Source organism: Salvia splendens, chromosome 21 (assembly GCF_004379255.2).
Source record: "Salvia splendens isolate huo1 chromosome 21, SspV2, whole genome shotgun sequence".
Classification (NCBI taxonomy): Eukaryota; Viridiplantae; Streptophyta; class Magnoliopsida; order Lamiales; family Lamiaceae; genus Salvia; species Salvia splendens.
Window position 1 is genome coordinate 15,930,929 of NC_056052.1, and position 19,451 is coordinate 15,950,379.

The following is a 19,451-nucleotide window of genomic DNA, read 5'->3' on the forward strand; positions in this document are numbered from 1 at the left end:
ATCCGGCAATTTCAAATTCATTATTTGTTTATTCGTCAGCGCTTGTTCAAGGATATCCTCGAATAAAGTTCAAGTTATTTCATTCTTTCCAAAATAATGGATTAATTACCGATCCTCTAGTTCAATTTGTTATAGGTTAACTATGAAATTTATCGTTATTTCATTTATTCTACTTTGAATCAATTTTATCATTAGATACCATGATTGAATCATTAAATGATGCCCCTGAGAACGATGTGTTATCTCTATCTATGATACATATATATTGAAAAGTTTGCTTTTATGGTTTGTATTCGGTAATCGTTATTTTTATCATAGTTGTTGATTAATTTCATAGAAGAGACGCTGGCATGGGTATGGTATGTGATGTGTACTGTTAAGATAGAGTTTTCGTTTCATGTGCAATTACACTCGAACTCAATTAAAAAATCTCTAAGCATACAACTTAGCTAGAAGAATACAACATCAATGATGATATTTAGAGTGCCGATCTACAGAAAGTTAAAGTTTGAATAATTCTTACAATATTGGAAAACATGTAAAATTATTCTTCTTTTGTCCTATTAAATATGAAACGTTTTCCTTTTTTGATTTTCCATTAAAAATAAAAGGTTTCCTAAATGGAAACAACATCATCTCTAATTTTTCATCTCTCTTACTTTATTCTCTCTTCATTAACCCACAAAACAGCACTACATAAAATCATGTGCCAAAAACAAATGTTTCATTTCTAATGGGACGGATGAAGTATTTTTGATCTGTAAAAGACGATGAAAAATTAAGAAACGGGAGTGTAAAATTATGAAAATTAAATATGATGAGTGATTGATACTCCTAACAATCCTTAGACAAGTCAGACGAATGTTTTGTACTACTCCTTCCGTCCGTTAAATATTGTTCACATTTCACTCGGCACGTGTAGGGGTGGGTAAGCATGGTATATCTTACCGAAACCACCATACCGTATTTCTTACCGTACTTATATTGTCACGACCGCACTTGCTAAGGATAGCATAGTCGGGGAACTGTGACTAGGGGTGGGAGTATAAGAAGCGGGGAAAGAAATAAGGGAAAATAAAATCAAACATTGGTTGCGAGACATGACTAATTAAGTGCTGATACATAGAAGAAAGATACTCGATCATGAAGACTCGAGTAATTGTTTGTAAAAATTTAAAAATATCAGAGCTTTGAACAAAATAGACTTGAGCCTTTTTAGATGCACAACAGAAGCAAATGAACGCGGTTCCATGTATGAAGACATGAACCTCCGAGAGTCAAAATCTGACTGAATTAAATGTCTTGTCTCAATAGCACTTCCTCCACCACTTCGCTGCTCAACCTGCACATTTAGAAATATATGCAGGGCTGAGTACAAAAGTACTCAGTGAACGCATTGCCGAAAACTACAAATATACATTTGAAAATATTGTCAAGCCATCATCACAGTAACACTCGGGGGTGTTATTGAAAAAGACCCGAGCTTACTAAAAATATTCACCATGGGCTGCAGCCCCTTTTTCCTGTACTTTAGCCATATTTGATCGCATTGTGCCGCCGAGATGGTGTTCTCGCACGGTCAACTTCTCTGCCCATCATGTCAGAGGTATCCTTGTGCCGGGAAGGTGGCCACCTTCCACGGTCACCTGCTCTGCCCAACATGTCAGAGGTAGCTTGTGTACACTTGTCCGAGCGGGGACACCACCCTCACTAGGACCCGAATTCGACTTATATCATCATTCATAATTCACTTGGCCTTAGCCAAACAGATAGACATCATACACAAAAAATTTATGGCAAGACAACATCTTTAAAAATCACGAACATGTGTTCGTGTTTTCATATAATACGATTTGTATTTTTAGTATAAGAAAGGTCACCTCGTTCGCTTAAAACTCCTTAACATGAATTTCCTGACTCCACCCTTAACTCACGGAGATAGCCTTTTGAAAACAAACAACGTATTAATAAGACTCGAGAAATTCACATACTTATAGGAATGCATGCCCCTAGTTTATTTCTTTTATCATTTGTTCACCGTTAGAAAATTTTAGAAACTTGCATATTAATTAAATTGGGAAAATTAATTAATATCACTTCTTTATTAAAATAATTATTTCTGTGACTTGAGAACGTCGTCTCCCTCTTTCTTTCCACTTCCTTAGCGGCCGCCCGAGGCGTCCTGGGGCGATGCCGGTCGGCCCTTAGCATCTCCAACTTTAACATCTTCCATCTTTGGAAATTTAATACTTTATTCGGGAATTATTTAAATGAGCTCCAACTCATCCCTTAAATAAATTCCAACATATTCAATTCCAAGCTCTACAGAATAAATCTCGGCCCAACGATTAAAGCCTTGGCCCATATTAATTAATTTCTTGGCTCACATTCCAACATATGATTAGTGTAGTCCATAAGGTAATCGGCCCACTTTTTCCTTAATAACTCCTTTGAGTCCACCTTATTCCATTTTTAAGGTCCAACAAATTAAAATGGACCCAAACTAAAATAATTTCCTTGGCCCAAATTCTTCATTATTTAGTGTGGCCCAACTAAAATGAATAAGGACTCAATATACTCCTTCCCCCATACGTGACTTTCCCCCATTTCACTTCCTTCTCCAATTCCAATCCCTAATTGAAGAAGCGAGCAGCGCCTACTCTCCCCACTCTCACGCCTCCTCCGGTGATAACGACACCACTCCTTGTCGTCGGAGCTCGCCGGCTATCCCTCTGTCCCTTCCTTCTCTCCATCTTTCCCTCTTCTCTCTTCCTCACGCCGCCGTCATCCCCTCTTTCTCTCCAGATTCGCCGCCGCCGCTACTGTGCATGCACAGGCGGCGGCTTCGCCTTCCTCTTCCCGGAATCCGGCTGTATTAGCAGCGGTCTCTCTCTCTCTTCCCCCCGATTCGCCGTACCGCCGCCGCTGCGGATCCACCACCGTCGCGGATCCGCCTCCTCCGCCTCCTCCGCCTTCCTCGAGAACCTCCCCCAGCCGCCAACGCCGATTTCCGACAGGTAAATAATGCTGAATTTTTTATCATTTCCCCCTTTTTGTTTTATTTTTAACGACCAAATCTTGAATTTTAAAGTTTGGTGTTTTTAATTGTAGATCCGTCAAGGCTGCGATTTTAGTGATGGATTTGGAGGGTGGGGGTGTCACCGTCGACTCCGGGCTGCCGAAGAGCACAGAATCGTACTCACGAGATAAGTTTTCCAACTAAGTGGTTATTATTAGTTGTAGGACTCAATTGTCTATTTTATAAATTTGGTGAATTTTGAACAATCGTGTCTACTGGGAAGACTTAATGGTGAAACAAGTTAATCTTGGTGTTTATTGTTAACATTTGGGCAGATTCTACTTCCAACTACATATATGCATGCTTGTACATATATGAATGAAAAGGAAGGTTTGTGGTTTACCTTTTGATGTGGAATAAAGTTTTGTTGGATTGTAGTGCTTGACTCTACAATTATCTACAACTCTCCCTCCTATGTTCTATGTGGAATTCTTTTGATTGTGAGGTGGGTGAGACAAAAAGATTTGTATATACGTATATATACATAAAAGATGCAAGTGACGTATCTTGCAAGAATGAGATGCAAGTGGCGTGTATCTTTCAATTATTCGGTCAGAGGATAATCTCAATATGTGTAAGAGGATGAAGGTTGAGGATTTCTTTCCACGTATCATTAATGCAACATTCTTTCTTGCTAAGATTCATTAATGCAACATTAAATGCTGCAATGAAAATTGTTCCTTCTCGATATGCTCGTAAATATATATATATATATATATATATATATTATTTTATCAATTAATTATTTAAGTATTTGCTTACTTAATCATTTAATTTGGTGTAGGTATAATTGGTTTAAGTTCGTGGCCGTCCGCGTTGAAGTACCCGCTTCCTTAAAACATATGATGTATAAATTAAATGTGGTTGGACTTTTGTTGGATGTATCGGACATTAAAATTTGAATTTTGGGATCTTATTTATTATTTATTTAAATTAATTTTTTTTTCATATAGGTGTAATTATTTACGTGTTCTATTCACTTGCCTAACGTTAAACAAACAACGACAATCCATCGTAGCTCGGATTTAATCGCATAAAAGTTACATATATAAATAATCAAGCTAATAATATAGTTTATAATAATATCGGCTTAGCGGGTCGTTACTGTCACGACCGCACTTTCTAAGGATAGAAAACACGGTTGACCGCGACTAGGGGAGGATTTAAGAAGCGGGGAAAGAAATAAGGGGAAAATAAAATCAGGCATTGGTTGCGAGACATGGCTAATCAAGTGCTGATACATAGAAGAAAAGATACTCGATCATGAAATCTCGAGTAATTGTTTGTAAAAATGTCAAAATATCAGAGTTTTGAACAAAATAGACCTGAGTCTTTTAAGATATACAACGGAAGCAAATTAACGCGGTTCCATGTATGAAGACATGAACCTCCGAGAGTCAAAATCTGACGGAATTAAATGTCTTGTCTCAATAGCACTTCCTCCACCACTTCGCTGCTCAACCTGCACATTTAGAAATATATGCAGGGCTGAGTACAAAAAGTACTCAGTGAACACATTGCCAAAAATTACACATATACATTTGAAAATATTGTCAAGCCATCATCACAGTAATACTCGGGGATTCATTGAAAAGGCCCGAGCTTACTAAAAATATTCACATTGGACTGCAGCCCCTTTTTCCAGTACTTAGCCATATCTGCTCACATTGTGCCGTCGAGATGGTGTTCTCGCCCGGTCACCTTCTCTGCCCATCATGTCAGAGGATTCCATGTGCCGGGAAGGTGGCCACCTTCCTCGGCCACCTTCTCTGCCGTTCACGGTCAGAGATTCCCAGTAGGGACACCACCCTACCAGGACTCAAAATCGAATCGATTCACATATATCATCATTCATAAGTCACTTGGCCTTAGCCAAACAGATAGGCATCATACACAAAACATTTATGGCAAGACAACATTTTTAAAAATCATGAACATGAGTTCGTGTTTTCATAAAATACGATTTGTATTTTTAGTATAAGAAAGCTCACCTTGTTCGTTTAGTTTCTTTAACTTGAATTTTCCTGACTCCACCCGTAACTCACGGAGATAGCCTTTTGAAAACAAACAACGTACTAATAAGACTCGAGAAATTCACATACTTATAGGAATGCATGCCCCTACTTTATTTCTTTTATCATTTGTTCACCGTTAGAAAATTTTAGAAACTTGCATATTAATTAAATTGGGAAATTTAATTAATAGCACTTCTTTATTAAACTTAATTATTTCTGTGACTTGAGAACGTCATCTCCCTCTTTCTTTCCATTTCCTTAGCGGCCGTCCGAGGCGTCGCGGGGCGATGCCGGTCGGCCACTTACGCCATAATTCCTCCGTTGGCTCCTCGTATTTTCCATCATAATATCGAACAAAAATCCAAAAAAAATTATTTAAGCGCATACTTGAATTATCGCAACTATTTCCCTTTGTAAAGAAAAATTATATGTTTTTCGGACTTGGGATAAATTATTTGATGCGTCTTCATCCATTATTTTCGGGCTTCGACTAAATTGGATCTATGTATCTTTTTACTTTGAAAATTTACTCATTAAGTAAAACTCTAAAATAAATTCCTAGATCAATTATTTTATCTTAGTTATACAATTAGATGAAACCATATAAAAATATTAATTGAACCTTAACTTAAACTTTGGCTAAAATTTAATCTTATATTTGCTCCCAAAAGATATTATTTTCTAAACTAGACTAAGACTCTCTTTTATTTTCAACCGAAAGGATAGGTAAATTTCGGGATTGGGCTTCCCTTCATTTATTTACTGCAGCCCCATTTGTTAAAAGAATTGGGCTCAAATTTAAATTCTTCCACTCCCTTAGCCCAAGTAACTAATTCATTAGCCCAACAACAAGAAAATAAAACCCATATGTAAATACTATTTCATCTTCCCCAATCTACCGTAAGCCTAAAATGAGAGAACTCCCCTCCCCCCTTTTCACTTGCTGCTACCGCCGCCGCCATCCTCAGCGCCGCCACCCGCCGTCGCCGCTGACTCTTCCTCTCTCTTCTCCCCTCTCTCTCTCTTTCTCTCTTCTCTCCCTCTCTCTCTCTTTTCTCTCCCTCTTCACCGCCGACATGCAGAGGCAGCGGCTTCGCCGCCCTTCTCCCGGCAGTCCGGCCGTCTCCGGACAGCAGTAGAGCTGCGCACTCTCTCTCTGTCAGCTTCCTCCTTCTCTCTCTCTCTCCACTCCGATTCCCGCCGTCACTGCGAATCCGCTACCGCCGCGAATCCGCCTCCGTCGCTGGTTCGCGTCCCCGCCGCCATCACCGTGAACCCCCCCTCCAGCCGCCGACGCCGTCTTTCGACAGGTAGGGTGGTCGGAAAGTTCGTTCCTCCGCCCCTCTCTTTTCATTTTTTTTTAAGTTATTACTTTTATATATATTTTTCTTTGATGAAAACTTTGCTGATTAAATTCAAAATTTCCGGATTCAAGATATGAAAAAGAACAGATGTGTTTTTGGAGCGTGGGCCGCCATCGTCGGCGACGGAGTGCAGAGCTCGTTGCCTGAAGTTATTCGGCAGATTCATCCTCTAAGATAAGATTCTTAATTCATGCTTACCTTGGTTGTGGGACTTGGATTATTGGATTATTTATATGTTATGTGAATTTGGTGATCCTTAAACAATTATCTTGCTATTTTTGATTTCTGATTTCTGATTTGAGCAGATTCTAATCTCTTTAGATATGCATATGCTTGTACGTATGTACAAGAAAGAAAAGGTTTGTTGTTTACCTCTTTGTGGTGAAAAAGTGTTGTTGGATTGTAGCAATCTCCCTCTTCGAACTCCTCTATGTTTTGTGGGGTTGGTGTGTGCAGAGAGATAAGGGGGTGTGATGGTGAAAAAGAAAAAAAACTGATTGTATATCTATATGCATATTCACAAAAGATGGTAGTGAAAGTAACAGTAACAGTGTAGCAAGTTGTGGTAGAAAGTTGTCTTACACATTACTATCTCAAATTATTCTCCTTTGTCAGGAGGAGATAATGATCTGCCATTCTAATTAAATGCAGCATTAAATGCTATTGAAAAAAATTCGTTCCACTTAATCTACCCTCTTTTTATTTTATTTATTTATTTAATGATTTAAGTAATTGTTTATTTATTTATTCACTTGTTTATTAAATTTTGGTGTAGGTATAATCGTTTCAAGTTCGTGGCTTTGGTGTAGGAAAACAAATAACGTCCATAGTATTCCCTAATGATGTACCGGACTTTCTTGGAGTGCGAGCACGACCGTTGAACTGGCTACGTGAACTTTTCTCTAATTGTAATAGATAAGGATTTGATAAATTTGTATAATAGTAATTTAGCGGACTTCGGAGATATGCCGGACATTATAAATTTTTATTTAGTGTTATTTTATTTATTTATTTATTTATTTTTACTTGAAATATTCGTTCGAGAACGAAGCAACGATTATTTATAATTCCAAGATCAATTATTATACATGAAAATGGCAGATTTCGAATACTACAACGATCACTTATTATTTATCTTTAGGCTAATAATAATAATAAGGTACGAAAGTTCGGGTTGTTACATTCTACCCCCCTTAAAAGAAATTTCGTCCCGAAATTTAGGGAGTATTTAGACAAAAAGCTCGGGATATTTCACCTTCATTTTCTTTTCTAACTCCCATGAGGGTCTCACGCGAGGAAATATAGAGTTGATCTAACCGTTTTAACTTTGATAGGAATTGAATTTGGGATTCCAAGAGAAATATTCGAAACGTTTTTGCTTTGTGTAGGCTCCAAGGTAACCGTGAAAACAAAACGATTATAATTATTTCAATTGTTTGGTTCACCACAAACTCTCACCAGTAGCTTGCAACAACAGTTTTCATAAAGTGCAGAGACTAGGCTCAATTGGGCTCATTATGCTCATTCCTAGAACAGAAAAGATGCAACTTTAAAGAGCTTGAGCCATACCCATAGAATTGGAATTTTTATTATGGGAAGAGCTTGCCATATTGAATAAATTGCGAAAGTGGGGGTATGATGAATAGAATGTAGATGTCAATAACAGGTTGCCAATAATATAATCAAAATGAACAGTGAAGTAGAAAAGTTTCAAATATCCATAGGTGATAACAGGAAGACCTGAGATGGTTGGTTACAAATGGATTTGAAAAGAAAAGGAAAGACAAACAATTGCAATTTGCTCGACAACACTGTGATAGAAGATCATATCAACGAAATTTTTAGAGTTTATAAGCAGTTCAGGGAAGAAACTAACTAATAAAGAGGACAACAAGAGAAAACTAGCCAAGGGTGAAGAAATATGCCAGCTTTACATGGAGCTTGCAGAAAAGCTCAAATCAAGAGACAACAGTCATATTTGAATTCAGAAGATGAGAGTACTCATGTAAAACAAAGAGCTTGTCAATAAGTACATTTGAAATCACAAAAGGTCTACCAACGATCTTTGAAGAATATATTATCATTGAAGAGACAATAGTTTAGGGAAACATGTTCATTCTGAAGGCTATAAATAAAGCAGCTCCGAGTATAGGAGTTTGGTGGCAAGAATTCAGAGAGTCAAAATATTGCTTTTATACAGAATGAGTAAAGAAGGACCGTAGTCGCTGGAGGTTATCAGAAAACATGAGGGAGCAAGCTCAAAACTGAAAGAGATTCACAATCTTGACATAGAAGAGGGAAAGTAATGGCACATTACCTTGCAAAAGGAGTCATTTAAGTTCTTAATTCAACAAAAGGTATTTTGATCAAGAGGGGTGCGAGAAAAATGGAATTCATGGGAATCCAAGTAAGCGTTGTTGATGAATCTTCTTGGTTAACTACAATGGTGATACTCCCTTGTTTAATTCCTTATAGAGGATGGTAAATGAGTTATGGGAAACTTTCGTCACAAGCTACTTTCACCTTACGATCACGTCAGATGACCATATGTGGAGATTATGACTCCTTGGTACTCTCGGTTCGTCAGAACTGTCATCCTCGTAACACGCCGTTTCTGTTTACTTATTATTGTAAAGCTAGATTCTTTGTTTACATTGTAATCATATTCTCTTGCCATGTATGTGTTCATCGCTTAGTTGGATCAAAGGTATGATCCTTTGGAGTGATTGGATTGTCAAGAAAGACAATGGCTAACCCAGATTATTCATGTCATTGGGACGTAAAAACATCGTTTTGTTCTATGTTGGATTACTTTTCTCGTGACGAAACTTCTTTCTTATCGTGTACTTTCTTATTGTCGCTCGGGAAAGCGAGAAATGTTCATACTGTACTTCTAAGTTCGAGTTCATATTGTGTTCTAGAAGGAACGCATAACTAAGTATTCTAAGTTCTTGGAAATTTTGATTTCCCCATTCTAGCAACATGATTCAAAAACTACTCAAAAAGCGATATCATTTTACCAACTCAAAAAGAGACATCCTTTCAACAATTAGTTCCAGACTTATATACTTTATACTTTCATATTTCAGTACCTTTCTCCATTCAAGAAAGTTACTTCTTTTATTCATACATTCACAATCTTTAGCCAAGAAAAGACATACTAACTCTTTCTTTAAGCACGCTACCAAATCAGAAAACATCAACTCTTTCTTTAAACTTAGAGTTTTCATCTATTCACTCAATTTAACTGCATGAGTTATTTCTCCATTTCAAACTTTCAAACATCTCGACTTTCTTTTGAAAAAGAACAAGTTACATTTTCCCTCATTGAGCGCGATTGGTGGGAGTGCTAAGAGCATTTTCATTGATTAGACAGTCTAGTGGAACAAGGATAGACCAAAGATTTTCAAAGAAGACTCTCGGGTTCAGAGCGAGAAAGAATGCTCTGATACCACTCTGTCACGACCGCACTTTCTAAGGATAGAAAACACGGTTGACCGCGACTAGGGGAGGATTTAAGAAGCGGGGAAAGAAATAAGGGGAAAATAAAATCAGGCATTGGTTGCGAGACATGGCTAATCAAGTGCTGACACATAGAAGAAAAGATACTCGATCATGAAATCTCGAGTAATTGTTTGTAAAAATGTCAAAATATCAGAGTTTTGAACAAAATAGACCTGAGTCTTTTAAGATGTACAACGGAAGCAAATGAACGCGGTTCCATGTATGAAGACATGAACCTCCGAGAGTCAAAATCTGACGGAATTAAATGTCTTGTCTCAATAGCACTTCCTCCACCACTTCGCTGCTCAACCTGCACATTTAGAAATATATGCAGGGCTGAGTACAAAAAGTACTCAGTGAACACATTGCCAAAAATTACACATATACATTTGAAAATATTGTCAAGCCATCATCACAGTAATACTCGGGGATTTATTGAAAAGGCCCGAGCTTACTAAAAATATTCACATTGGACTGCAGCCCCTTTTTCCAGTACTTAGCCATATCTGCTCACATTGTGCCGTCGAGATGGTGTTCTCGCCCGGTCACCTTCTCTGCCCATCATGTCAGAGGATTCCATGTGCCGGGAAGGTGGCCACCTTCCTCGGCCACCTTATCTGCCGTTCACGGTCAGAGGTTCCCAGTAGGGACACCACCCTACCAGGACTCAAAATCGAATCGATTCACATATATCATCATTCATAAGTCACTTGGCCTTAGCCAAACAGATAGGCATCATACACAAAACATTTATGGCAAGACAACATTTTTAAAAATCACGAACATGTGTTCGTGTTTTCATAAAATACGATTTGTATTTTTAGTATAAGAAAGCTCACCTTGTTCGTTTAGTTTCTTTAACTTGAATTTTCCTGACTCCACCCGTAACTCACGGAGATAGCCTTTTGAAAACAAACAACGTACTAATAAGACTCGAGAAATTCACATACTTATAGGAATGCATGCCCCTACTTTATTTCTTTTATCATTTGTTCACCGTTAGAAAATTTTAGAAACTTGCATATTAATTAAATTGGGAAATTTAATTAATAGCACTTCTTTATTAAACTTAATTATTTCTGTGACTTGAGAACGTCATCTCCCTCTTTCTTTCCATTTCCTTAGCGGCCGTCCGAGGCGTCGCGGGGCGATGCCGGTCGGCCACTTACGCCATAATTCCTCCGTTAGCTCCTCGTATTTTCCATCATAATATCGAACAAAAATCCAAAAAAATTATTTAAGCGCATACTTGAATTATCGCAACTATTTCCCTTTGTAAAGAAAAATTATATGTTTTTCGGACTTGGGATAAATTATTTGATGCGTCTTCATCCATTATTTTCGGGCTTCGACTAAATTGGATCTATGTATCTTTTTACTTTGAAAATTTACTCATTAAGTAAAACTCTAAAATAAATTCCTAGATCAATTATTTTATCTTAGTTATACAATTAGATGAAACCATATAAAAATATTAATTGAACCTTGACTTAAACTTTGGCTAAAATTTAATCTTATATTTGCTCCCAAAAGATATTATTTTCTAAACTAGACTAAGACTCTCTTTTATTTTCAGCTGAAAGGATAGGTAAATTTCGGGATTGGGCTTCCCTTCATTTATTTACTGCAGCCCCATTTGTTAAAAGAATTGGGCTCAAATTTAAATTCTTCCACTCCCTTAGCCCAAGTAACTAATTCATTAGCCCAACAACAAGAAAATAAAACCCATATGTAAATACTATTTCATCTTCCCCAATCTACCGTAAGCCTAAAATGAGAGAACTCCCCTCCCCCCTTTTCACTTGCTGCTACCGCCGCCGCCATCCTCAGCGCCGCCACCCGCCGTCGCCGCTGACTCTTCCTCTCTCTTCTCCCCTCTCTCTCTCTTTCTCTCTTCTCTCCCTCTCTCTCTCTTTTCTCTCCCTCTTCACCGCCGACATGCAGAGGCAGCGGCTTCGCCGCCCTCCTCCCGGCAGTCCGGCCGTCTCCGGACAGCAGTAGAGCTGTGCACTCTCTCTCTGTCAGCTTCCTCCCTCTCTCTCTCTCCACTCCGATTCCCGCCGTCACCGCGAATCCGCCTCCGTCGCTGGTTCGCGTCCCCGCCGCCATCACCGTGAACCCCCCCTCCAGCCGCCGACGCCGTCTTTCGACAGGTAGGGTGGTCGGAAAGTTCGTTCCTCCGCCCCTCTCTTTTCATTTTTTTTTAAGTTATTACTTTTATATATATTTTTCTTTGATGAAAACTTTGCTGATTAAATTCAAAATTTCCGGATTCAAGATATGAAAAAGAACAGATGTGTTTTTGGAGCGTGGGCCGCCATCGTCGGCGACGGAGTGCAGAGCTCGTTGCCTGAAGTTATTCGGCAGATTCATCCTCTAAGATAAGATTCTTAATTCATGCTTACCTTGGTTGTGGGACTTGGATTATTGGATTATTTATATGTTATGTGAATTTGGTGATCCTTAAACAATTATCTTGCTATTTTTTATTTGATGGCTAAACATGGTGTTAAACTTGTTGTGTATTGTTGATTTCTGATTTGAGCAGATTCTAATCTCTTTAGATATGCATATGCTTGTACGTATGTGCAAGAAAGAAAAGGTTTGTTGTTTACCTCTTTGTGGTGAAAAAGTGTTGTTGGATTGTAGCAATCTCCCTCTTCGAACTCCTCTATGTTTTGTGGGGTTGGTGTGCGCAGAGAGATAAGGGGGTGTGATGGTGAAAAAGAAAAAAAACTGATTGTATATCTATATGCATATTCACAAAAGATGGTAGTGAAAGTAACAGTAACAGTGTAGCAAGTTGTGGTAGAAAGTTGTCTTACACATTACTATCTCAAATTATTCTCCTTTGTCAGGAGGAGATAATGATCTGCCATTCTAATTAAATGCAACATTAAATGCTATTGAAAAAAATTCGATCCACTTAATCTACCCTCTTTTTATTTTATTTATTTATTTAATGATTTAAGTAATTGTTTATTTATTTATTCACTTGTTTATTAAATTTTGGTGTAGGTATAATCGTTTCAAGTTCGTGGCTTTGGTGTAGGAAAACAAATAACGTCCATAGTATTCCCTAATGATGTACCGGACTTTCTTGGAGTGCGAGCACGACCGTTGAACGGGCTACGTGAACTTTTCTCTAATTGTAATAGATAAGGATTTGATAAATTTGTATAATAGTAATTTAGCGGACTTCGGAGATATGCCGGACATTATAAATTTTTATTTAGTGCTATTTTATTTATTTATTTATTTATTTATTTATTTATTTATTTTTACTTGAAATATTCGTTCGAGAACGAAGCAACGATTATTTATAATTCCAAGATCAATTATTATACATGAAAATGGCAGATTTCGAATACTACAACGATCACTTATTATTTATCTTTAGGCTAATAATAATAATAAGGTACGAAAGTTCGGGTTGTTACAGTTACATATATTTATAATTTGCGGTATATACCGAATTTCGATATGTCGCGGTATATTGTAGTACATAAAAATTCATACTGTTACCTTACCGAAATCTTTCAATAAGGTATTATTCCATACCGAAAATCATGGTATGCTGAAATTCAATATTTTTTGTATTTTTTCGATACGATAAGACCGGTATTTCAATATTTTTCCTCAGTAGTGTCAGTGGAATGTAAGATTCATATTATTAGTAGTATGTGTAAATGTAATGACACAAGCTGTAAATAAAATGATGTGTATGTTATATATTGTCTTAAATTTTTTTGAAATAGAGAGTTTTTATTTTTAGATAATCAGATCAAAATAGAAAGAATTTCTATTTTAAAAAAAATGGAGGAAATTCTTCGTGATCCTTGGAAATAATATTCGAATATAAAACTATAAACATATTTAATTCAACCAGCAAAAGACTTATTCTTGGACTACCTATCAAATCACACGGTGATATAAAATAGCCTAATACTTGAATACTACCCTCACTGGCCTCACACCGTACGAGAGTTTAATGATATTTTCCTACTAATTCACCTATGAAAATTCGATGTCAAACGTTGAAACTCAATTCAGTTTTTCATTCCACACATGAATTAAGTATAAAATACTCCCATTTTCCAAATCCCTCCACCTATAAATTACAATTATTAAAAACAAGAAACCACACATTATTCATCAAGCACACAAAACAAACGTAAAAAAAAGAAAGGAATTATGCAACGGTCACTAGTAGACAAGCACAAACCGAACCGGACCGGCGGTTAACCGTTGGTTTATAAACCGGAACCAGAAACGGCGTGACGGTTCCGAACCGCCGGACGGTTCGGCGGTTCTCACGGTCCGATTCAGGTTCAATGAAATGCAAAACCGGAACTGTTGGTTCAGAACCGCCAGTTCAATAGTTATTGGTTAAACCGGTAGTTCAACTAAAATTAAAAAAAAATATATTTTTTATTTATAAAATTTAATTTTTATATTTAAAAATTAATTTTTACAAATAAATGAATAAAAGAAATTCATAATAGCACATAAAAATTCATACTGTTACCTTACCGAAATCTTTCAATAAGGTATCATTCCATACCGAAAATCATGGTATGCTGAAATTCAATATTTTTTGTATTTTTTCGATACGATAAGACCGGTATTTCAATATTTTTCCTCAGTAGTGTCAGTGGAATGTAAGATTCATATTATTAGTAGTATGTGTAAATGTAATGACACAAGCTGTAAATAAAATGATGTGTATGTTATATATTGTCTTAAATTTTTTTGAAATAGAGAGTTTTTATTTTTAGATAATCAGATCAAAATAGAAAGAATTTCTATTTTAAAAAAAATGGAGGAAATTCTTCGTGATCCTTGGAAATAATATTCGAATATAAAACTATAAACATATTTAATTCAACCAGCAAAAGACTTATTCTTGGACTACCTATCAAATCACACGGTGATATAAAATAGCCTAATACTTGAATACTACCCTCACTGGCCTCACACCGTACGAGAGTTTAATGATATTTTCCTACTAATTCACCTATGAAAATTCGATGTCAAACGTTGAAACTCAATTCAGTTTTTCATTCCACACATGAATTAAGTATAAAATACTCCCATTTTCCAAATCCCTCCACCTATAAATTACAATTATTAAAAACAAGAAACCACACATTATTCATCAAGCACACAAAACAAACGTAAAAAAAAGAAAGGAATTATGCAACGGTCACTAGTAGACAAGCACAAACCGAACCGGACCGGCGGTTAACCGTTGGTTTATAAACCGGAACCAGAAACGGCGTGACGGTTCCGAACCGCCGGACGGTTCGGCGGTTCTCACGGTCCGATTCAGGTTCAATGAAATGCAAAACCGGAACTGTTGGTTCAGAACCGCCAGTTCAATAGTTATTGGTTAAACCGGTAGTTCAACTAAAATTAAAAAAAAATATATTTTTTATTTATAAAATTTAATTTTTATATTTAAAAATTAATTTTTACAAATAAATGAATAAAAGAAATTCATAATAGCACATAAAAATTCATACTGTTACCTTACCGAAATCTTTCAATAAGGTATCATTCCATACCGAAAATCATGGTATGCTGAAATTCAATATTTTTTGTATTTTGTCGATACGATAAGACCGGTATTTCAATATTTTTCCTCAGTAGTGTCAGTGGAATGTAAGATTCATATTATTAGTAGTATGTGTAAATGTAATGACACAAGCCGTAAATAAAATGATGTGTATGTTATATATTGTCTTAAATTTTTTTGAAATAGAGAGTTTTTATTTTTAGATAATCAGATCAAAATAGAAAGAATTTCTATTTTAAAAAAAATGGAGGAAATTCTTCGTGATCCTTGGAAATAATATCCGAATATAAAACTATAAACATATTTAATTCAACCAGCAAAAGACTTATTCTTGGACTACCTATCAAATCACACGGTGATATAAAATAGCCTAATACTTGAATACTACCCTCACTGGCCTCACACCGTACGAGAGCATGAAGGCGGGGGACAAGCTATTTGACAAGATTGACAATGTCATAGGCGGGTGCAAAATCGGCGTCGTCGTTTTCTCGCCGCTCTATTGCGACTCCTACTTTTGTTTGCACGAGCTTGCGCTCATGATGGACCTTAAGAGGAAGGTCATCCCCATCTGCTGCGACGCCAAACCCTCGCAGCTCCGCCTCGTTCATGATGGCACCATGTCACCTGAGGAGGTGATGAGGTTCCGCTCGGCCTTAGAGGAGGCCAAGCACACCGTCGGCCTCGACTTCGATTCTCTTAAAGGGTTAGGTTCTATCAACTATATAGAAAAGTGATCAAAACAAAAATTGATCTCCAAACAAAACATAAACCAAATCCTGATCATGATATTTGTTAGTATGATGGTCAATAATTAACCAAAAACACGGAAGGTCGTTACTCTCTCAATACATGATTAAATGTCTTATATTTGATTGGCATGAGTTTTAAGAAATTGTTTAACTTTATACAGTAAAGTGGGTAGAAAAAATTAGTGAAATATTGATAAGGCTCATTTCATACATTGGTTTAAGGGTAAAATGTATGCTACTTGATCGGTTTATCGCGCAAAACAAGTGTTAAAATGTGCAGAAAAGCCACTTGACCAAGGCAGCAAGGCCGAACTGACCAAGCAAGTACAAAAGGCGAAAAAGGACCAAGAGTTGGGGGAGTTGATCAAGGGGGAGTAATCAAGCAGTTAAGAAGGGAACCACTGGCTTCTGGAAGAAGGCACGAGAGGGAATGAGCTGGAATTGGCGCACCATTTTGTTAGCAAGGACGACGTTCTAGAAGGGGACACGTGCTGGAATATGAGACGCAAGGACGAAGCTGAGTCATGAATCTGTTACCAAAAAGCATCGTCATTCTAGAAGAACAGCACGTAGCAATCAATGAGTCGCTCACTCTCAGAATGAGCGAATATTCCCTGACAAGATTGTTATCCAGCTGGGGTCGAATCGAGCTTATAAATAGATGATGTGCCACCACAAGAAAGAGGAGAGACTTTACTTTCCGTCTAGTTTAGCTTAGCTTAGTTAACTAGTGTAGTTCAGCTCAATAGCTTAGTTTAGATCAGTTCTCTAGTTTAGTTTAGGTAGCTTAGTTAAAAGGGCGACCGAAGGGAGCGCTGCAGAATACTCATTTCTGTCTGCGTTATCTTAAGTTTCCCGCTGAGATTCTTCTCAGTTTTTACCGCTTTCTTAGTTTCCGAAGTGTTAACTTAGTTTAATTTCACGTTGTACTCAGTTTTTAGTTTAATCGAAGTTATTTTTTCGTTTACATCCTCGCATTTACTTTTCCGTTGTTACATGCAATTCACTTGACCCAGTAGTTAAAGTTCCATTGATCAAGCTAGCTAGTTTAATTCTGCCTAGATTAAATACAGTAGTTAAAAACTCCCAAGTTAAAGCGTGGCAGCAGCCAACCCCCCCTGTTCACTACTCACACACTCGACACACCAACTTCTCTGTGGGATCGACCCCGAACTTGCCGCTTTACTGTTAAAGTTGTGCAAATTGGGAGTTATAAATATTTTCTTGCGTGAGTCGGTTTGAGGATTGATTTGATTAAGTGGCAACGACAATTTGCTAACTGATCCGACCGGTTCGGTTATCTTCCATATAACTTGATTCAATTCCAATCCGACGATCCCGAGCTCACCAAAATGGCGCCGTTGCCGGGGAAGCATAGTGTTACTTTATGTTTGTGCGTAGTACGTAGGTGTATATTGTCTTATTTCCTTGTTTTCACATTTATGTTTTTCACTGTAGATGAGAAGACACCAACGCGGTGGATACTGGAATCACCCCTTTCTATACAGAGAGACTAATGCTCATTGGAGAGTCCAGGAAGCCGGCGTTTTCACCACTCGTTACAGAGCAGCATTAGAAGCCGCAGCAGCCGCTGAACAGAACGCACCACCACCACCATAAGAACGAACAGAAGCAGAGATGGCCATTGTCGCTGACGACTCCTGTATCGGATCTCTGCACGCTCATGATGAAAAGGAGCCCACACATGCCATTGCCGCTACTCCTAGGATGCGGACCATCGCGATTAAATCGGGTGTACTAGCAGTTTTGTCCCACTTCTACGGTCTTTCGAAGGAATGTCCGTAAGCTTTTCTGGAGGAATTCTGCCGATACCGTGATATTTAGCCCATGCCGGCTGGATCCACATCCGAAGATTATAGGCTCAAGGCTATTCCCTTCGTTTTGAAGGGCGATGCGGGTGTCTGTCTGTCAAGGCTGCCAAAAGGATCCATCAGAACCTGGGCTGAATTCCGCATGATATTCCTCGACCGCTTCTTTCCAGCATCAAAGACGAGTGCCCTCAAACGGGAGATTACCGAAGCCAGACAGGAGTACGATGAGCCCCTCGGTCAATACTGGGACAGATTCCAAGGGCTGCTTCAAGCATGCCCCAACCACAAGCTGGGGGAGTGGGAGATCTACTCGATATTCTATAGCGGACTTACGGTGGACAGCAAAAATGACCTTAACCTCGCAGCTCAAGGGAATTTCTTGAGAACCCCATTTATCCAAGCCAAAAATAAACTGGAGAGGCTGATCAAGGCTAAGCGGTCGTATGAGACATCTCGAGGCCAGTATAGAAGAGGTGCAGTGCACGTGGCTGACGCACGTAACGATAAAAAATTGGAGGCTCGATTTGAGCAGATGGAGAAGAAGTTGTTGGAGGCAGTAGAAAAGGCTAGACCACCTCCACTACCTGCACCAAAGGAAACGCAGTATGTGCCGCAACCATCCCTACCAGAAGAGCATCACTACTACTATTGCGAGTTTTCCCCTGAGGTGGAGCAAGTAAATGCCGTGGGACACTGGAACGCAAATGGCAACTGGATCCAGGGGAAGCAAAGGAATGCTCCATGGAGGGACCACCCCAACTTCAGGTGGACTAATCAGAATCAGAGCCAACCATCACAACCTTCTGAAGGGCAGCCCAACTGGCCTGCTCGAATCCAGGAAAGACTAAACACTGGAGGGAACAGAGTGCAGGGAGGTCAGGCAGGATGGTTAAATGGATCTCAAGGAAACTGGTCAAGTGGACGACAACCTAACTGGTCAAACCGACAACAGGAAGGAGACTGGGGGTACCAGCATCAAATCCCTCAGTTTAGCAATCAAGGAAGGCAGCCAAACAATCAACTGGTGAATTATGTTCCGCAATACCAAAGAGAGAACTCACAGTATTTCCAAGGGAACTAGCAAAGTCATTTCAAGAACCAGCCAGAGCAATATGGAACTTCCGGCTACTACCAGCAAGGCCATGGAGGAGGCTGATTTAATCAGAGAAATAACAGGCAGCAAAGTGAAGGTCCAGGGGATATGATGATCCCACACCAGCCCCATGATGCTGTGCGAGAAATACAGGAAGCCCAGAGGGAACAGAGAGTTGCATTAGAAATGCTTACGAAGCAGTTATCTCAGGTCGCCATGTCACAGGGCGAGCTG

At 38.4% G+C, this 19,451-nt stretch overlaps 1 protein-coding gene and 2 long non-coding RNA genes across 3 annotated transcripts; all 3 read left to right on the forward strand.

Moving 5' to 3' along the window:
* Positions 1-2,624: 2,624 nt before the first annotated feature.
* Positions 2,625-4,012, forward strand: LOC121784514. Its single transcript, XR_006046724.1, has 2 exons — positions 2,625-3,017; positions 3,112-4,012. It is a non-coding gene; the product is annotated as an uncharacterized LOC121784514 (long non-coding RNA).
* Positions 4,013-11,621: 7,609 nt separating this feature from the next.
* Positions 11,622-13,171, forward strand: LOC121784036. Its single transcript, XR_006046697.1, has 2 exons — positions 11,622-12,115; positions 12,241-13,171. It is a non-coding gene; the product is annotated as an uncharacterized LOC121784036 (long non-coding RNA).
* A 2,785-nt stretch (positions 13,172-15,956) lies between these two features.
* On the forward strand, positions 15,957-16,277 carry LOC121784282 (TIR-only protein-like). The gene has a single exon (XM_042182445.1). The coding sequence runs from the start codon at positions 15,957-15,959 to the stop codon at positions 16,275-16,277; it is 321 nt and encodes a 106-aa protein (XP_042038379.1).
* The last annotated feature ends 3,174 nt before the right edge of the window (positions 16,278-19,451 follow it).